Here is a 19,579-nt window from a genome sequence, read left to right as displayed (position 1 = left end):
GGAATACAATATAACCTATTTCTCCATAACAGAAAATTCAAAATAGCAATCATTCAATTAAAAAATCACTAAATATGACATATGGTAGGAAACTGTGACATAACTTGGAGAAAATTTACTCAACTGAAAATGCAAAATTAACAGATAACGGAATCAGCTGCTGAGGAGTGTGTGTGTATATATAAAAGATAATACAAGTATATTCAAGCAGATAAGAGATCAATATAATAAGAGAAATGGCATATAAAAAACAGGTATTATTCCAATTATGAAAACTATAAAACTAGAAAATAAGCTGATGAATCAAACTTGAAATTATCCTGAAAATATGTAACCTATGAAATACATGGAGAATAACTGAAAATATTAGCAGAAGTCCACCTACAGAGTAATAAAAAGATAAGACAAAAAACTTTGGGGGTTGGCATTGTGGATAAACCACCACCTGTGATACTGGCATCCCATCTGTGAGCCAGTTAAACTCTTGGCTGCTCTACTTCAGATCCAGTTCTTTGCTAATATGCCTTGAGAAGGCAGTGGAAATTGAATCAAAGTGCTTGGAACCTTGCCATCTATACAGGCAATCATGGAATTCTGGACTCGCGGCATCAACAGCCATTTGGGCAGAGAACCAGTGAAGGAAAAGATCTTGCGTTAAACGTATTTTCCCATAAAAAAAACTGGTAAAGGATGACCAATAATCTAAACTCTCCCCCTAAGTAGCGGGCAAAAAAGCAGGAAGAGGAGGGAGATGAACTAAATCAAAAGCAAACAGGAAGACAAAACAATAAAGAAATAAAGATTCTGCGAAAGGAGGTGTGGTACAGGTTAAGTCTCTGCTTGCAACACTCCCATCCCATGCTGACACTGGTTTGAGCCCAGCTGCTCTACCTCCGAGCCAGTTCCCAGCTAAACTGCCTAGAAAAGCAATGGAAGATGACGCAAGTGCTTGGATCCCCGCACTCGAGTGGAAAACTAAGAAGCTGTGGGCTCCTGAATCCAGCCTGGCCCAGCCCAGCCATTATGGCCATTAGGGAGGTAAATCCACAGATGGAAGATTTTTGCTCTCTGTCCCTCTTCTTCTCTCTAACTTCAACTCTTAACAACATTAGAAGATAAATGAAAACAGGCAACAGGAAATAAGTAAAAATTAATACAACAGAGGTTTTGTTCAAAGATGAACAAAACTGACAAATCTCTAATTAGATTGACCATGAATGACAAAAGAAGCAACTTTATTCCCAAGACTGCTGAAATAAAAAGGAGTAAAAATAAAATCACTACAAACAACCTCTTCATTAATAGTTATTTCTATTTGAAAGGCAGATTTATAGAAATAAGAGAGAAAGAATATCCATCTGCTGGTTCATTCCCCAAATGGTTGCAACGACCAAAGCAGAGCTGATCCAAAGCCAGGAGCCAGGAGCTCCTTCTGAAATTTTCTATGGAAACTCTTGTACAACTTGACAAGAAAATGAGTAGAAGCATTCCTGCGGTAGAGAAGGAATCTTCAAGGAAGTCTTCCTGAGTGTTTTCACACTAAAATGTTGGCTTTCTTAAAACATTCTTCTTGGTCCTTTGTAAAGTCAACAAACAGAATGCCTGGCTCATGTACAGATCTTTGCTCTGGGCCAGTCCACTTGTACTGTGACTGGCCCACTCCTATCTCCTGGGCCTCAATGTTTTGATTGTGCTTCATCTTCAGAATGGTACCAGTAAAGCCGTGCTTCATTTCCTGTTAAAATTCTTTGAAGAAAATCTTCAGGATGTTGAGCTCACCTACTTAGGACTTGCATTGAAAGCACTGCTCACACCTGAAGCTGATCTGGGCACAAAAGCTTTGGCATTCATCAAGTATCATTACAGTTTTCTCCAATTTAATTTTCCTGTCAGAATTGTAGTAAACCAATCGAGATGTTTCTGTGTCAGCTATTATTTCTACTGTAGCCGCCACCTCCTACTCAATTAGGACATGAACAAAATTCATTTTTTCCTCAAAGTGATGTGGATTGTCTGCCCTGTGGAATTCCATTTACTACCATCTCTTTCCTTTTAAAGCAAGATGCTCAATAGCAAACAGTGATTTCTCCAAGGGCACTGTCCTTATGAGGCTATGACCTTTTTATAAAGCACTAAAATGATTTCTTCATTCTTCCACACATTTTCACCACAAACTTGTTTTGACTTCATTTCAGCAGAAGTATGTTGCTTTGTAAAACTTCTTTTCAAACCACTGTCAGGGCCAGCATTGTGGCCTGGCTGATTGAGCGCCACTTATAATACAACACCAGCATCCCATACCAGCCACTGTTTGAGTCCAGTATGCTACACTTCTGATCCAGGTCCCTACTAAGGTGCCTAGGAAAGCAGAAGATGGCCCAATAATCTGGGCCCCTCCACCCATTTGGAGGCCAACATGGAGTTCAGGGCTTCCTATTTTGGCCTGGCACAGCTCTGGCCATTTGGGGAGTGAATCAGCAAATAAAAGCTATTCATTCTCTATCTCTCTCCCTCCCCTCCCCCCCCCACCACCTTTTCAAGTTTCATGTAAATAAGACAAATCTTAAGGAGAAAAAAAATCCTTCTCTATACTTCAAACCAAATCCTGTTCATACATAGTTACAACAAGCTAACACAAGCTTATTTGGGCACAAGAAAATTTTGTGTTGCTGGTAATAATGTAAAATGGGATAGCCACTGTGGAAAAGTATTGTAAATTCTCAAAAAAATGTTTTTAAACTATCAGAGATTCAATATGTGTATACCCATGCTCAGAGCAGCATTACTCACAGGGATGTCTATCAACAAAGCAATAATTATATAGTACAATTCAACCTTAAGGAAACTCGGATACATGCTGCAATATACAAACCTTGAAAGCATTATGCTAATAAAGCCAGGCACAAAAAACTAAATATTGCAAAATCCCACTTACATGAAGTATCTACAACAGACAGATTTTGTAGACACAGGTAATGCAAAAAAATAAGAAGAGGAGAGAGGGGAGAAGGTTGATTATTATTTAATGGGTACAACCAAGTTTTGTTTGGGATGATAAAGAAGCTCTGAAAATGGATTGTGGTGTTGGTTATACAACATTCTGAATGTACTGAGTGTCACTGAACTGGTTCGTAAACAATGGCTACAACAATCAAAACAGTGAAGTACGGATACAGGCTGCAACGCTTATGAAATAAAAAAAGCTGGTCATCAAAAACACACACAATGCATGAACCTATATGAAATATTTAGGAACAAATGCAGAGAGAGATGCAAAGTGGATTAGCAACTGCTGAAGATCAGAAGCTAAGTGAGAATTAGAGGTCTTCCAGTAAGTACAAGCGGCTTCTTGTGGGAGAGGTGGTGATTAACAATCTGAAAAGAGACAGTGGTGACAGCTGCACAAACATTTTTTAGAAGCTTACATTGTGGGAGGGTTTGGAGAGAGGGGTGGGGAGAACCCAAGTACCTATGAAACTGTGTCACATAATACAATGTAATTAATGAATTAAAAATAATAATTTAAAAAAAAAAAGAAGCTTACATTGACTTGAAAAGCTAGAGAAACTGATCTTCTGCCCACCAATTTCCTCACTAAACACCCACACTTCCAGGAGCCAAGAACTCCACAACATGTCCCATGTGGATGAGTGACCCAAGTGACCCAAGTATCAGAGTCTCTGTCTCTCCTTCTCCCTGTGTATTTGACTTTGCAATAATTTTTTTAAAAAATAAGCTATATCATACTTAAAAGAAAAATGAAAAACTAAGGTGTTACCCTCTCATTCTTAAGGCACATATTAGTTACCCCATGTGCTTTATCTTCACATACAGACTTTACAATGCACCACAGAACACAGAATTGAAGCTTTTAAGGCAAATCAAGAAAGGACAGTTTTTTTTTTAAGATTTATTTATTTTTATTACAAAGTCAGATATACAGAGAGGAGGAGAGACAGAGAGGAAGATCTTCATCCGATGATTCACTCCCCAAGTAAGCGCAACTGCCAGTGCTGCGCCGATCCGAAGCCGGGAACCAAGAACCTCTTCAGGGTCTCCTACACAGGCGCAGGGTCCCAAGGCTTTGGGCCGTCCTCGACTGCTTTCCCAGGCCACAAGCAGGGAGGTGGATGGGAAGTGGAGCTGCTGGGATCAGAACCGGCGCCCATATGGGATCCTGGTGCGTTCAAGGTGAGGACTTTAGCCACTAAGTCACACCGCCGGGCCCGGACAGGTTTTTAAAATGAATTTTAGCACAGTCACTTCTTGGTTCAATGGATGAATCACTCTTATTCATTCACCTTAACTGCTGACTTCACCACACAGAGTAGTATACATCACTGTCAAATACACTGACTCTTACAATTAATCCAATTAGATAACTAATGCTACTTGCATGAATCACCTTCTCCAAATAAATTATGGTGAGTGTACAAGTAGTACATAACTGCTGACAATACTAATTAATCTTTATTATTTATTTTCTATATAATAAGTGCTATGCAGGGACCGGCATCATGGGATAGCGGATTATACCTCTACCAGTGGCTCCAGCATCCCATATGGGTGCTGGTTCATGTCATGGCTGCTCCACTTCTGATCCAGCTCCTTGCTTATGGCCTGGTAAAGCAGCAAAGGATGGCCCAAGCCCCTGCGCCCTGCATCCACATGAGTCCCAGAAAAAGCTCCTAGCTCCTACCTCCAGAGCAAGTCTGCTCCAGCCATCGCTGTGATCTGCGGAATGAACTAATGGGTGGAAGACCTTTTTGCCTCTCGAAGTCTCTCTTTCAAATAAGTGTGTTTGTATTTTTTAAAACAAGAAAATGAGAGGAAAGCTGTGCAAGGCTTTAGGAATACAGTAGTAACAATACTAATCCTGCTTTGAGTCTAACCTGTGTTTTTAATTCTAAATTAAACAAAATCTCTAGCATAAGTCATAGCTGTTGCATACATATAAATACAGTTGACCCAATTTTGTATGAATTACAATACTGTTAACAAAGTTATGCATTTCATAAAAGTGTCCTGTGGACAGTGTTGTAGCATAGCCTGGTGGGTGCTGCATCTCCCATATGAGCAGTGCCTACATCCCACTTGAGCACCTGTTTGCATACCAGCTGCTCCACTTGCAATCCAACTCCCTGCTAATGTGCCTGGGAAAGCAGTAGAGGATGGCCCAAGTGTTCTGGGCTCCTGCACCCACATGGGAGCTGAGAAAGAAGCTCCCAGCTACAGCCTGGCCCAGTCCCAGCCCTTGAACCATTTGAAACAGCAGATAAAAGATCTCTCTCACTCAATCTGTAACTTGTGATCTTCAAATAAATAAAATAAATTTTGAAAAAAGAAAGCCATTACCATCACTTCGGCTTTTGTAAATTTTAATAGAACTAAAAGCTCTATCAGCTCATATATTTAAAGAGAGAAACACATGAAAAATCACCATGTAAAACTTTTCATAGGTATCAAATCAGTTTTGATTCAATATCAGATGTTCATATCTACAATTATGTATAAATAGGAAGATCTCTCAACACAGAACAATTTTTCTATGTTAAAAATCACAAATGTTACACAAAAAAGCTAAAGGTATCTTTATATCACATTTTGCCTGTCCAGTTTTTTTAATTGGAAGGCAAATATACAGAGAGGAGAGAGACAGAGAGAGAGGAAGATCTTCCATCCGATGGTTCACTTCCCAAGTTGAGCACAATGGCTGGAGCTGAGCCAATCCGAAGCCAGGAGCCCAGAGCTCTTCCGGGTCTCCCAAGTGGGTGGGTGCAGGGTCCGAAGGCTTTGGGCCATCCTTGAATGCTTTCCCAGGCCACAAGCAGGGAGCTGGATGGGAAGCAGGGCCGCTGGGATTAGAACTGGAGACTACATGGGATCCTGGTGTGTGCAAGGAGTGGACTTCAGCTACTACGCTATCGCTCCAGGCCCCGCCTATCCAGTTCTTAAGGAACATGTGACTCAAGTACCAAAATGACATTTCATATTTTATCAAAATCTACTGTTTTATTCTAATGGTGTATTTCATTTTTAGAAAAAGATTTATTTTACTTGAAAATCAGAGTTACAGAAAGTGACAGATAAGAGAGGGATCTTTCATCTACTGGTTCACTCCAAAAACAGCTATAATGGCCAGGGCCGGCCAGTCCAAAGCCAGGTGCTTTTTCCAGTTCTCCCAGGTGGGAACAGGGGCTCAAGGACTTGCGACACTCTCTTCTACTTTCCCAGACACATAAGCAGGGAGCTGGACTGGAAGTGGGGCAGCCAGGACTCAAACCTGCACTTACACGGGGTGGCAGCACTGTAAGGGGAGGATCAGCTTGCTACTCAGGTGTATCACACTGTTTTGTTCTCAAGTTAAGAATTATGATTCAACTAAACAAACTTAAGGGAATAATAGGCCTCTGGAAAATCACGTATCCCAAAGACAACTCCTAACCCAGAAGCTCTTTCACGATGTGACTCTGTCACTTACTGTCAAGAGGCGCCATCTATACAAGCAAGAACCAGAACAGAATGTGGGACAGGCTAGGCTGGGCTAGGCTGTAGCACCATCAGCATGAGCTGGAACTAGGGTCAGGCCAGGTGGAGCCAGGTGGAGCCAGGTGCAGCAACCACTGATTAATGCTGAGGTGAGGCAGGCCATGCCAGACTGGGTCGCAGCACCCACCAGCACAATAACACTCCAGGGAAAGAGACAAGGCTATTAGGAGGGTGTTGGGGCTCCCCTGCTGGGCCACTGCTCCCACCAGTGAGTGTGAGAGCAGGGGTCTTGGGGTGGAACCAGGTTGGGCAAGGCATACAAAACCCACTGGCCTGCATGTGAACTGGTTTAAGGGGAAGAGTCAGGTGGGGTTGAAAGTATTTATTGCTACATGTAGAAGCCAGACTAAGTGCAGGCTTTTGGGGCTGTGCTGCAGCATAAGCTGTCAAGTGCTGGGACTGGACAAGTCTTGTCAGGCTAGACTACAGAACCACCTGGAAAGCACAAGATCCAGGACTGGAAGTGCACCTAGCAGGGAAACTCGGGTCCCTTTTGTTGGCTGCAGCTCCCACTGGTGAGCACGAGAACCTGGGCTGCAGCAGGACTGGTCGCACAGGTGGTAGCACCTGCAGGCACTGTGAGCCAGATGGTGGGGTTGGTCACACTGGTGTGTACAAAAGCCAAATCAAATGCGGGTGGGATGGACTACAGCAGTCTGCTACACATACCCGCATGTGTAGGAACTGGGGCTGGAAGCGGGCTTGGTAGGGGTAACTGGGATCACTGACTAAACTGTAGCTCTTGCAGATGTGTGTGAGGATCAAGTGTGTGGTGCACAGGGTTAGGCTGATCCATAGCATCCATGGTTGGCATATTAAGATGGGGCTGGGGACAAAACTGACTGAATGGCTGCAACCACCTGTGTGTGCGTGTGTGCGTGTGTTCTGGTGTGGCTGCTGGACCCTGCATTGGCTGGCACACACAGGAGTTAGGTCTGGGGTCATCTCAGGCAAGGTTTCTTTGAGAATCCATCCCCTTCCCCCCCAAATGGACTACTGGACTCAAAATTCCAACCATGAGGAAAATCACAGGATCTGTGGTCTGAATGTGGAGTGCGTGTGTCAGAATGGGCCTCCTTGGTTGCTAAAACTTGTGCAGTGGATGGCAGGCACAAATGTACCACGGGGCACAGACAGCTCATTGAGGCCTACAGAGGACATCTGCTACCACGCCAGAGGATGGAAAACAGAAAAAATTGGACAGCAAGAGTCTAGGCGAGTGGAGACTCTAATATCGAATCCACCTAAGCAAAACCCTCAGAACATGCTCCACATCAGAGACCCTGATTTGACATTGAGTGGCTGTCTCACATCCCTGGGTACTGATGCAGTTGGGCTGCTGGGAGTGGCCCTCTCCCCTCACTCTCCCACTTCTCCCAAACACAGGGGGAAAAAAGTGAAAGTAATTGTCTCATCCACTTTCCCCCAATCCTCGATCCTTCCCACCCTGATTGGTGGTCCACATGGGCATGTATCCTTCTCAAGTATGTAAAACTATGTAAAGAACATCAAAAATAAATCTTCTATATTAAAAAAAAAGAATTGCTTTTCCAGTTAAATAATTTCTAAGTCATGTCCAAGTCTTTTTAGTCACACTAGACATATTTAACATTTGTCTCTTGAAGTGTGTTGTCTGTACTTATAATATTGGTTGTCTGTGTTTTAAATATATGATTATATAGCATATATTAATTTAATAAAAGGGAAGATTCCTCTTGGAAATAAATATTTTTTAACAAAATAAAAAGTGCCACCTAGGGGTCTGTTGTCGTGTCGTGGGAAATGTCAGCCCTTGCAGTGCCAGCATCCCTTACTGGGGCCGGTTTGAGTCAAGCTGATCTACTTCTGGTCCAGCTCCCTGCTTACAGTGCCTGGAAGGACAGCAGAAGATGGCCCGAGTCCTTGGTTCCTCTACCCATGAGAAAGATCTATAGGAAGCTCCTGGATCCTGGTTTCCATCTGGTCCAGTTCCGGCCCTTGTGCCCTTTTGGGAAGTGAACCAGCAGAAAGAAGACCTCTCAGATTCAGCTCCCCACTAAAGGTCTGGGAAAGCAGCAGAGGACAGCCTAAGTGCTTGGGCCCCTTCATTGGTGTGGGAGACCCGGAGCTCCTGGCCCAACTACCATCACTGTAGCCATTAGGGGAATGAAACAACAAAAGGAAGCTCTCCCTCTCTGCAACTATTCATAAAAAAGAAGTGGCATCTAATGACCCTCCCTTTGTATCTTGGCTGACCTCAGTGACTTTTTTTGACCAAAAGAATGTATAATTCTTTTGAGACCACAGTTTATAAGAAGGCTTGTGGAGTGCACCTGGATCTCTTGGAACACTGGGTGCCCTGGGAATCTAGCCAACTCTTCTACAAGCAACTCAAGCCAAAAGCAGAGTTCTCCATTAAGAGGTTCAATTAACAGCTCTAGCTGACATCCCAGTCATCCTGCTAGCTATACTAAGCATCCATCCATCCAACCCAGCCAAGCCTCCAGATTCCTCCAGCTCAGCAACTGAGTCTATGAGAAACCCAAGCCCCAAGCCAGGACTACTCAGCTACTAATTCACATAACCACAAGATAACAAAATATGGATGAAAACAGTAAGTTTTCAGAAGGTTTCTTAAGTAAGAGATAACTAGAATAGCCTCTAACAAAGTGTACACATGACAGCTGTTAAGTTTGAATAATACCAACTACATTATTATAACTGTTAGGACTTAACAACTTTTTTTCTTGCAAATGAAATTTAACCATAATATGTGCAAAAATAAATCAGCTTCAAATTTATAAGCTCAAATTAGAAAAAAAATCAGGCTTACGAAGTCCATCTATTAATCTGGTCTCTGGATCACTTTTCAGAAGCACCCTGCTCTCTTTCTCTCTGACACTCCACTCCCTTGGGTGTTATTCTCTCCAGCACTTTCCTACCTGCAGTTCTTAATATCCCTTACATATGCTTCAGGTCATAGCTTAAATATCTCTTGAACTGAGAAATTTAGTCCCGGGTTCCCCCATATCAAGATAAGCCTGGTACTGGGCACCAGGAATGTTAGCTTTCCACCTGAATGTGGCAACTAATAATCATATTGACAGCAGTGAGCACTAGTGTGGAGCACCTACTTGTGCTAGACATTATGCTAAAAACTTCAGAGCAGACAGTTCTTCACCACTGCCAGTTAAAGCTTTGGCACTTACCATCTCCATTCTCATTTGTTTTTCCTTCCTTCTTTCCTCCCTCCCTCCCTGCGTTCGCTCTCACACGCCTGTGTGCTCTCTCTCCCTCTCAAACTTAACAGCTTAAGGGTTTCAGAAGGCAATGCATATCCTTTTCATTTATCCTTAGCCATGACCTTTGACATAACCAAGGTTCTCAAAATCTGAGAGAATGAAATAATAACTTTCCAATTACTGTTGTTCTCTAGTGACACAAGTGAAAACTTTCACTCTAAGTGTTCCCAAAATAGGCAATGCTCAATAAAGACATTGAGATAAGTATGAAAAACACTGCTTTCTAGTGTACAATTAGTATTTAAAATAATTAATTTTCCTTACAGAGCTCTATATAGTACCAACTTCTACATAACCTGCACTGTGTCTCTAAGATTGGACATCTTATGCTTTATAAAACATATGAAAAGTCACTTATTTCAAGTTTGCATCATCTCTACATCTCATCTGAAAAGTACTTCGCTATCACAAAACTCACAGGTTGACCTGCCACATGAAGGCTTTACACCTGAAAGGAATATAGTATTACCACTGAAAAAGGAGTAAACTTAAATTCTACTTCCTTCATCGTTAACAAAATCAATCTGATTTTTAGATCAATTAATTTTTCCTAATAAAATAAATAAATGAGACCAATAGGATGCCTGTGAGGTTAACACTGAAAGCATACATAAAGAAAAGTAGTGCAGGGCCAGGCGCGATAGCATAGTGGTTAAGGTCCTCGCCTTGAATGCACCAGGACCCCACGTGGCCACTGGTTCTAATCCCGGCAGCCCCGCTTCCCATTCAGCTCCCTGCTTGTGGCCTGGAAAAACAGTAGCTTTGGGATCCTGCACCTGCATCGGAGACCCAGAAGAGCTCCTGGCTCCTGGCTTCGGACTGGCTCAGCTCCAGCCGTTGTGGCCCTTTGAGGAGTGATCCATTGGATGGAAGATCTTCCTCTCTGTCTCTCCTCCTCTCTGCATATCCGCCTTTCCAAGAAAAATAAATAAATCTTTTTAAAAAAATGTGGTGGAACATGTTCCTATCTCTTCTCCCCATTCATACTGGTAAAAAAAAAAAAAAGTGTCCCCTCTCGCACATCTGCAGTCCTAAGCAAAAAAAAAAAAAAAAATTAATTAAAAAAATTGGGCCCGGCGGCGTGGCCTAGCGGCTAACGTCCTCACCTTTAATGCTCCAGGATCCCATATGGGCGCCGGTTCTAATCCCAGAGGCTCCACTTCCCATCCAGCTCCCTACTTGTGGCCTGGGAAAGCAGGAGAGAACGGCCCAAAGCTGTGGGACCCTGCACCTGCGTGGGAGACCCAGAAGAGGTTCCTGTTTCCCAGCATCGGATCGGCGCAGCACCGCCGCTGCGGCTCACTTGGGGCGTGAATCATCGGATGAAGATCTTCCTCTCTGGGGGCCCGGCGGCGTGGCCTAGCGGCTAAAGTCCTCGCCTTGAAAGCCCCGGGATCCCATATGGGCACCGGTTCTAATCCCGGCAGCTCCACTTCCCATCCAGCTCCCTGCTTGTGGCCTGGGAAAGCAGTGGAGGACGGCCCAATGCACTGAGACACTGCACCCGCATGGGAGACCCGGAAGAGGTTCCTGGTTCCCGGCTTCGGATCGGCGTGCATCGGCATGTTGCGGCTCACCTGCGGAGTGAATCATCGGACGGAGGATCTTCCTCTCTGTCTCTCCTCCTCTGTGTATATCTGGCTGTTATAAAATGAATAAATCTTTAAAAAAAAAAAAAAAAGATCTTCCTCTCTGTCTCTCCTCTCTGTATATCTGACTTTGTAATAAAAAATAAAATCTAAAGTAAATAAATAAATAAATAAGTCTTGCTACAGCTAACAGATCACCTGGGCACCACTGTCTAGACTGTCTAGATTCCCCTATGTAAACTGCCCTCATTAAACTCTCGTGTCCCAGCTTTAGTCTGGCCCAGCCCAAGCAGTTGCAGCCATCTTGGGAGTGAACTGCGGACTGAAGATTCTCCCTCTTACTCTAATTCTGCCTTTCAAATAAATAAAACAAACCCCCTCAAAAAACACCAAAAATGCAACTGTTACCATCATTCTGAAAGTTCTGATTTTTAAACAGAGACGCCTCAGTCCATCATATGACTAAACCAGTCAAGCATTCTTCACTACTTACTCATACACTGGAACTGCACACTAAAAATCATGTGAATATCTTGAGGACTGTCAAAAACTTCCAAAATATTTTTTTAAAGTTTAAGGCTCAGCAAAATCAAACAATTCAAGCATTTTTAAAAAAGCAACTTAGCATCTATTTGCAGCAATCAGGGTTACATCTATTTGGTTTCCTGAGAGACAATTACTAAAAATTAAGTTTTATCTACTATTAAAGGATACTAAATATTTCACATGTTTCCGAAAAATTGTGTTAAATGAGTAAATGATTTGTAAACTTCTCTAGTACTGATAGGCATTAAAAGAAATACATTATTAAGACTGCTAGGCTATATTAAGAAATTGTGTAACAGCAAAAGCAGAATAGTGGCAATAATGTTTACTATATATGGCTGGGGGAATTTTTATTCACATGTGTGAAAAGGAACAAAGCAGAGATGGGAATAAAAGAAAACTGATTAGCTACAGGGAAGAGGTGGACTTGTCATGTTCAATTTAATCTGAATACATGCTATTTTTAAAGGACATAGTTTATATAAACATACATGAAAATATATGGTTTATATGTGTGATTTAAACAATTGCAAAAAATTTTTAAAACATGAAACATGAAGACTTTTTCACAAAGTTAGTAGCCTGCTTCTGGATCACTGTTCCGACCAAAAAAACCTTCATTAATAATGGCACCTTTCTCTCTTAAAACCTGTAAACATTCTTTCAACTAAGAGAATTCTAAGATGGCTTCAGGAAAAAAAAATGGGGGGCGTGGGGGAGACTAAAATTACAAGAATTACTGTACTGCGTCTATGCACCAAATAATTCTATTTATTCATGATTACACATGATTATTATTGGGCCTGGTATGGTAGGCTAGTACCTAAAGTCCTCACGTCCCATGCCCGTGATAGTATATGGGCACTGGTTTGTACCCCGGTTGCTTCACTTTCCTCCCAGCAACCTGCCTGTGGCCTGGGAAAGCAACAGAACATAGCACAAAGCCGTGGGATCCTGCACCCACATGGGAGACCCAGAAGAAGCTCCTGGCTCCTGGCTATGGACAGGCTGAGCTCCAGCCATTGTGGCCACTTGCAGAGTGAACCAGCAGATGAAAGATCTTTCTCTTGCATTCACTCTGTAAATCTGACTTTCCGGTAAAAATACATAAACCTTAAAAAAAACCTGACAAATGATTTTGGCTAAAAACACAAAATTACTAAAGGGAAAATATGCCTTTCCTAAAGACCCTCTACTGTCCCCAAATCAATCATGTTACACAGATCTTAACACCTTACAAAACTTCAGACCAACACCAAACAGCAACAACTTTTTAACAGTCTTCTCTATAATCCATCAGGTACACCTTACTGACAATCTTTACCATCAGGAATCTGTATCTAAACAGCCACAAGTTTTTGATACCCAATAAGTACAACAATAACCTAAAATGTTAAAAACCAGTTACAAGTGGTAAAAGAGGCTGGGCAGAGGACAGGATGAGTAATTGCTTCAACTTGGGATGATGAAAGTTGTGCAGATAGATAGTGAAGGGACCTGCACAACAACGTGAATGCCACTGAACCACATATTTCAAAATGTTATTGGGGCAGGGGTGTGACGAGGTGGGTTAAACTGAGAGTCACAATGCCCGCTTATATCCCATATCTGAGTGTCAGTTTCAGTCCTGGACACTCTACTTTTTTTTTTAATTTATTTTTTATTGGAAAGGGAGATATACAGAGAGGAGAATACACAAAGAGGAAGATCTTCCATCCAATGATTCACTCTCCAAGAGTTGCAAAGGCTGGAGCTGAGCCAATCCGAAGCCAGGAGCCAGGAACATCCTCCAGGTCTCCCACGTGGGTGCAGGGTCCCAAAGCTTTGGGCCGCCCTCCACTGCATTCCCAGGCAGGGAACTGAATGGGAAGCGGGGCTGCCAGGATTAGAATCAGCGCCCAAAATGCATTCAAGGGTTGGATTTTAACACTGTAACTAGAGGCTATCGAGCCAGGCCCACACTCTACTTTTGAGGCAGATTCCTACTAAGGCATCCTAGGAGGCAGCAGGACAAGGCTCAAGTGTTTGAGCCCCTTTCCCCTGTGTGAGGATCCCACATGGAATTGCTGGCTATTGGCAACGGTCTGGCTATAGCCGTCTGGCTATCAGGGGTCTCTGGAGGAGTTACCTGATGGAAGATCTATTCCATTTCTTTCTACCTTTCAAGTAGATTAAAATAATAAATTTTTTTAAAAGAATTCCTATGATACTTACTGTTAATGGGGAAAACTAAGTTTTGAAAAAATAAAAATGTTAAGATGGTATTTTATTTTACAAATATCTTTCAGAAGAAAATTAAATTCAAGCAAATGGCATATTACAAATAATGGCATATTAGAAATATCTCTGTAAAGATCCCTTTATATGAAAACCTGAAAAGCAACTTAATTTTCTACAACTAACTTGTTCTGAGTCTAAAAACACAATTCTTTAATGCTTATTTATTAGGCTTGTAAGCATAAACACCTACATTTTCCAAAAATTTTAGAGGTACATATTGATTTTATTTCCTTTAAAATAATAAGAAAAAAATTAACTTTTAGGTCAAATAAAAAGTTTTTCTTTTAAAGATTTAGTTATATGAATGGTAGAGTTTCAGAGAGAGGAAGAAAGATCTTCTGCCAACTGGTTCACACCCCAAACGACAGCAAAGCCCAAGGCTGTGTCAGCCCAAAGTCAGGAGCCAGGAGCTTCATCTGGGTATCCTACTTGGGGACAGGGCACCAGACATTTGGACCATATTCTACTGCTTTCTCAAATGATTAGTGGGGAACTGGACTGGAAGTGGAGCAGCCAGTACTCACCCAGAGCCCATTTGGGATACCAGCACTGTGAGTGGCAGTTTAAGCCTATTAACAGCACAACACCAGCCCAAAGCAAATGTTTTAGTATACAATATGAATGTAATTTTTATAAAAATGCAATTATTAAATATTTTTCTGAAGGGCGCATGAAAGTTATAACAAGATTATCAAAGTACAGAAGGAAAGTAAAATATAACTAGCTGTGTTTACAAAACAGCATTCTTAAGTAAAATTCACATACATGAGTAATAAATGTGGGTCTGACATTTTTAAAAGACCTCAAAAGAATATCAGCATGGTATTTCAACTATTTATTCTTTTTCAAAAACATATAAAAATATGAAGAACCATCCCATTCACACAAATATTCTGAGATTACTTTCATAAAAATTAAAAAGAAACAGAATAACTATCCATTGTAGACACCGGAGATTGAATCTGTGGATTTCAGAAACCCTGTCTATCTCCTTGTCTCTATTCTTATGTCTTTCAATCTTCCTCCTGTCTCTCAAGAGAAATAAGTTATCAATCTTAAATCAAGAAAAAAATATCTAAAAAATTATTTCTGCTATAACGTGAACATGAAAAAAACAAAGTTGATCTTTATGCCTTCATTGCACATCACACAGAATTTCACACAGGTTACAAATTTTATTTTTTAACTAGAAAAATATGGGCAATTTCTAATAAAAAAGGTTAGTCTTTAGACAAGAGGTACTTTACAACTGGAATGTTTAGATAATATTTTACCTCCAAAGCACAGAGATGGAGCTGGGTTGACATTCAATCTTCAAAAAATAGTCACAAAATGTGACTTTAATCAAATGTGGGCAGAGTTGTACCCATTTAACCATGTTACTCTACACAATAATTAACCTCCTAGTCACAAAAATTCTCCTTCAAAGAATACACTACTACTATCCTTATTGGTAAAAATGGAAAAGGCCCAGAAAGGTTAACTCACTCAATGTGACAAATCTCAGGCAGGATTTGAACCTAGGCAGTCTCATTCCAGAGTCCATACTTTCAACCAGTAAATTACTGTTTACTTCCACACAACAAAAACACATGAATTTTTCTTTCTACAAATGTTAGACATAAATTACTAAAATACAGAATAAAGCAATTAGAAGGGCTTTGATAAAACACTCTAAGAAGTCAGAAGACCATGTTGTTGTCAATAATAGGAATAAGAAAGGGCTCCATGATAAAAATTTTATATAAATCGAATCTGAAAAGATTTGAGGCACAGATTAGGAAAAGAGAAAAACTCCACATTGAAAAAATAGAATCAGGGCCCAGCGTGATAGCGTAGTGGTTAAAGTCCTCACCTTGCATGCACCGGGATCCCATATGGTCACCGATTCTAATCCCAGTGGCCCTGCTTCCCATCCAGCTCCCTGCTGGTGGTGGCCAAGGAAAGCAGCTGAGGACGGCCCAAAGCCTTGGGAGGGACCCTGCACCCGCGTGGGAGACCTGGAAAAGCTACTGGCTCCTGGCTTCAGACTGGCTCAGCTCCAGCTGTTACGGCCGCTTGGGAAGTGAATCATCGGATGGAAGATCTTCCTCTCTGTCTCTCCTCCTCTCTGTATATCTGCCTTTCCAATAAAAATAAACAAATCTTAAAAAAAAAAAAAAAGAAGAAGAAGAAACAGAATCAAAAGGCATTAAACTAAGGCAGAAAAGCACAGGGAAATCAAACAATTGAGTTGAAATCAATGGCACACCAGAGAGAAAACAGGATCTAAGAGTTTGGATCCAGTAGAGTAGCAGAAGAAGAGTAACATGAATACAGTCATAAAATGGCAACTGAATATAAGAAAGGAATAGACAGAGCTCAGCATGGTAGCTCAGTGCCTAAATCCTTGCCTTGCATGAGCCAGGATCCCATATAGGCACAGGGTCACGTCCCACCTGCTCCATGTCCCTTCCAACTCCCTGTTTGTGGCCTAGGAAAGCAGTAGATGACCCCAAAGCCTTGGGACCCTGCACCCATGAGGGAGACCAGGAGGAACCTCCCAGCTTCTGGCTTCAAATCAGCTCTTGCCACTGCGGCCACTTAGGGAGTGAACCACCGGGCAGAAATCAATGGAAAAGATAGCAAGTATGGTTATGAACATCAATGGAAAAGCTAAATTCCAAAAGGAAAAAAAATACGAGGGTAATTTTTAAGCAGGCATGTTATCCTAACTGGTTATAAGGAATAACCAAAATAGGATAATCCTTCAAACTTTTTCGATAAAAATCCTTCTAAATTATTTGAACTATGCTTTACTTAATACCTCTCATTTATAAATACAGACAGAAGTTTTTTGAAGCTTTGAATACTCACCCCGTACGAGATTGACCAACTTTATCACAAATGTCCAAAATGAGCCCCCAGTCCTCAGCAGTATTCATCTCACTGGTTGCTTTTTCTGTAGATAAGAAAGAATTGCGGGAACATTACCCTTAAGTCTTTAAAAGATATATAATCACATTCAAATTACACCAAACTGTATCATAACCAAGCCATAACGACAAATCAGATAAATAAAATTTTCAGGTTCCATCTTTAAAGGGAGGAGGGATTTTTCCATCACAATTAATTTCCTCATTAGCACCTTTTGTCACTTGCCATAAAAACAAGCTTGTGATCTTTATTATAAAAAATGTTATATACAGGAATATTTCATTCGTTAATAGAGATTAAAGTAAGAACTTGCCAGTGAAAGAACATGGGCTACAATGCTCTCCCCACGAACAAACACACAGAGGCCAGCAGTGAATAAAGCTACTGCCTGTGGTGCTGGCCACCCATATAGGCGCCAGTTGGAGTCCAGACTAATCCAATTTTACTCACTCTTCTTGTTAATGCGCCTTTCTCAGGTCCTAGCAGTTACTCCTCATCTTGCACACCTGGGACCCATTTGGGCAAGGCTCTAATCCCAGCAGCACCGCTTCCCATTCAGCTCTCTGCTTGCGACCTGGGAAAGCAGTCGGAGAAAGCCAAAGGCCTTGGGACTCTGGGAGTCTTGCGTCTCTTGGGACTCTGGGAGACCTGGAGGCAGCTCTGGGCTCCTGGCTTCGGATCAGCTCAGCTACAGCTGCTGTGACCACTTGGGAAGTGAATCAGCGGACAGAAGCTCTGTCTCTGTCTCTCCTCCTCTCTGTATATCTGACTTTCCAATAAAAATAAATCTTTAAAATAAAAAGTAATACTCAAAAAACAATTTATATGTGAGGAAAGCAAGAAAAGAATATCATACACTGATGTTAAGAAAACTTGCCGAAGGACCAGCGTGTTTGACAAAACTGAACTATCAGAAATTGTAAGAGATGGTAGCACAAGGCCTGAAAAAGGACCTAAAGCTAGAAGGAACGAACAGAAACTATAAATAGAGCTCTACTCTGCCTTCCTACCTTAAAGGTACGAACAACTATTTCTCCCCAATTGCAGCAGAAGAGCAAAGGATTATGAAGGTTAAGCAAAGCTTTTCTAGAACAGACAACATCCACAGAATGTACACAAAAAATAATGCAACATGCATCCCTGCTTCCAGACGAAAGATGGATTCCCAATGAAACTGTTGGTTATGTGTAGACAATGGGATGCTGGACTGTCTGACATTGTGTGTACCAACAATGTTGGGGTACACTTAAATAAGAGACTGATGGACTTATAATTCCTTATAAAGGATTATACCACTGTAGTAAAATAGGGAAAATCTGTCAGGGGGTGGGAGTTTGGGGAGAAATCCCAGTCTATTTGAAATTGTAACACATAATTCAAAAATTCAATATATATATATGTATATATACATATATACATATAAAAGAAAAAGAAAAAGGATAAGAAGAAAAAAAGAAAAAAATAAAGGAAATGCTTTTAGTTTCAACCCAGCATGTAGAGTCTGGAATTTAGCACTCCATCCCAACAAATAAAAGACCAAAGACACTGAAAAGTTACTGACTCTTCTTAAATCCAAGAGGTTCAGAGCAAACCACTGATCCCAAAATCAGAGTCAGAAACAGAATCACAATTTGCCATAAGCAGAAGGTACCACAAGAACCAAGCCATTGGAAACCTAAATTTTAACTGACAAATTACTGGAGGCTCAATTAAAGGAGAAGGACCAACCCGCAGGGGAACCCCATTCGTTTGAGTTTTGTTGCCAAGTTCTTTCAGGTACTCACAATGAACATATGAGAAAAGTTGCTCCCCCTCCTGTTCTGGTTAGAGGGAGGAAGAAAGAAAAGATTTTGACATACATGAGAGCACTATGTTCTTAACAAGGCCTAACTAAATCTGTTTATCAACGGTTAACCAAGGCAAGGGACAGCTTCAGTCTCCTTTAGCTTTCTACCTAACGAGACAGAAACATGCAGCTCTGGCATACTCTAGCCATCCTGTTCCACCTAAGCATATAAACACTGAGAAGCATTAGTGAGGCTCATAGACCAAAGGTACTGCCTCACTATAAGATTCAGATACATCCCTAGGGCTGTAATGGACTTCTCTTCCCATCACACCTTCCCATCACGATTTAAGCATTATTACAGAACATCCGCCATGACCCTTTACAATGCACAGGTAAGGAATCACCTCCCCTTTCCAATGCAAAAACAAAAATAAAATCATGAAGGGAGCACCTAGAGACCTTTTCAAGACAGAGTTGGGAGGTCATTAAAAATATGACTTATGCGTGACTCAGGCCGTTATCTGGAATGTGAACTTCTGGTCACCTTCACCTTCATTCAAGTATCTGGATAGACAAGTTACTACACTGTGCCCAGACTCAAAATAGATACTAAGTAAATTCTTATTGTA

The 19,579-nt window shown here is 41.4% G+C and overlaps 1 protein-coding gene across 1 annotated transcript in view; it reads right to left on the bottom strand.

Annotated features, from left to right (window-relative positions):
* STAM (signal transducing adaptor molecule) overlaps positions 1 to 19,579 on the bottom strand; it is a 54,712-nt gene that overhangs the window by 27,737 nt on the left and 7,396 nt on the right. The window contains exon 2 of the mRNA XM_004578579.2: positions 17,102 to 17,186. Within this exon, the coding sequence (XP_004578636.1) occupies positions 17,102 to 17,186 (85 nt within the window). The remainder of the gene's footprint in view (positions 1 to 17,101; positions 17,187 to 19,579) is intronic.

This window comes from Ochotona princeps, chromosome 10, assembly GCF_030435755.1.
Source record: "Ochotona princeps isolate mOchPri1 chromosome 10, mOchPri1.hap1, whole genome shotgun sequence".
In the NCBI taxonomy this organism is placed as follows: domain Eukaryota; kingdom Metazoa; phylum Chordata; class Mammalia; order Lagomorpha; family Ochotonidae; genus Ochotona; species Ochotona princeps.
The sequence above is the reverse complement of the archived record's forward strand: the minus strand, read 5'-3'. Positions and strand labels throughout refer to the sequence as shown.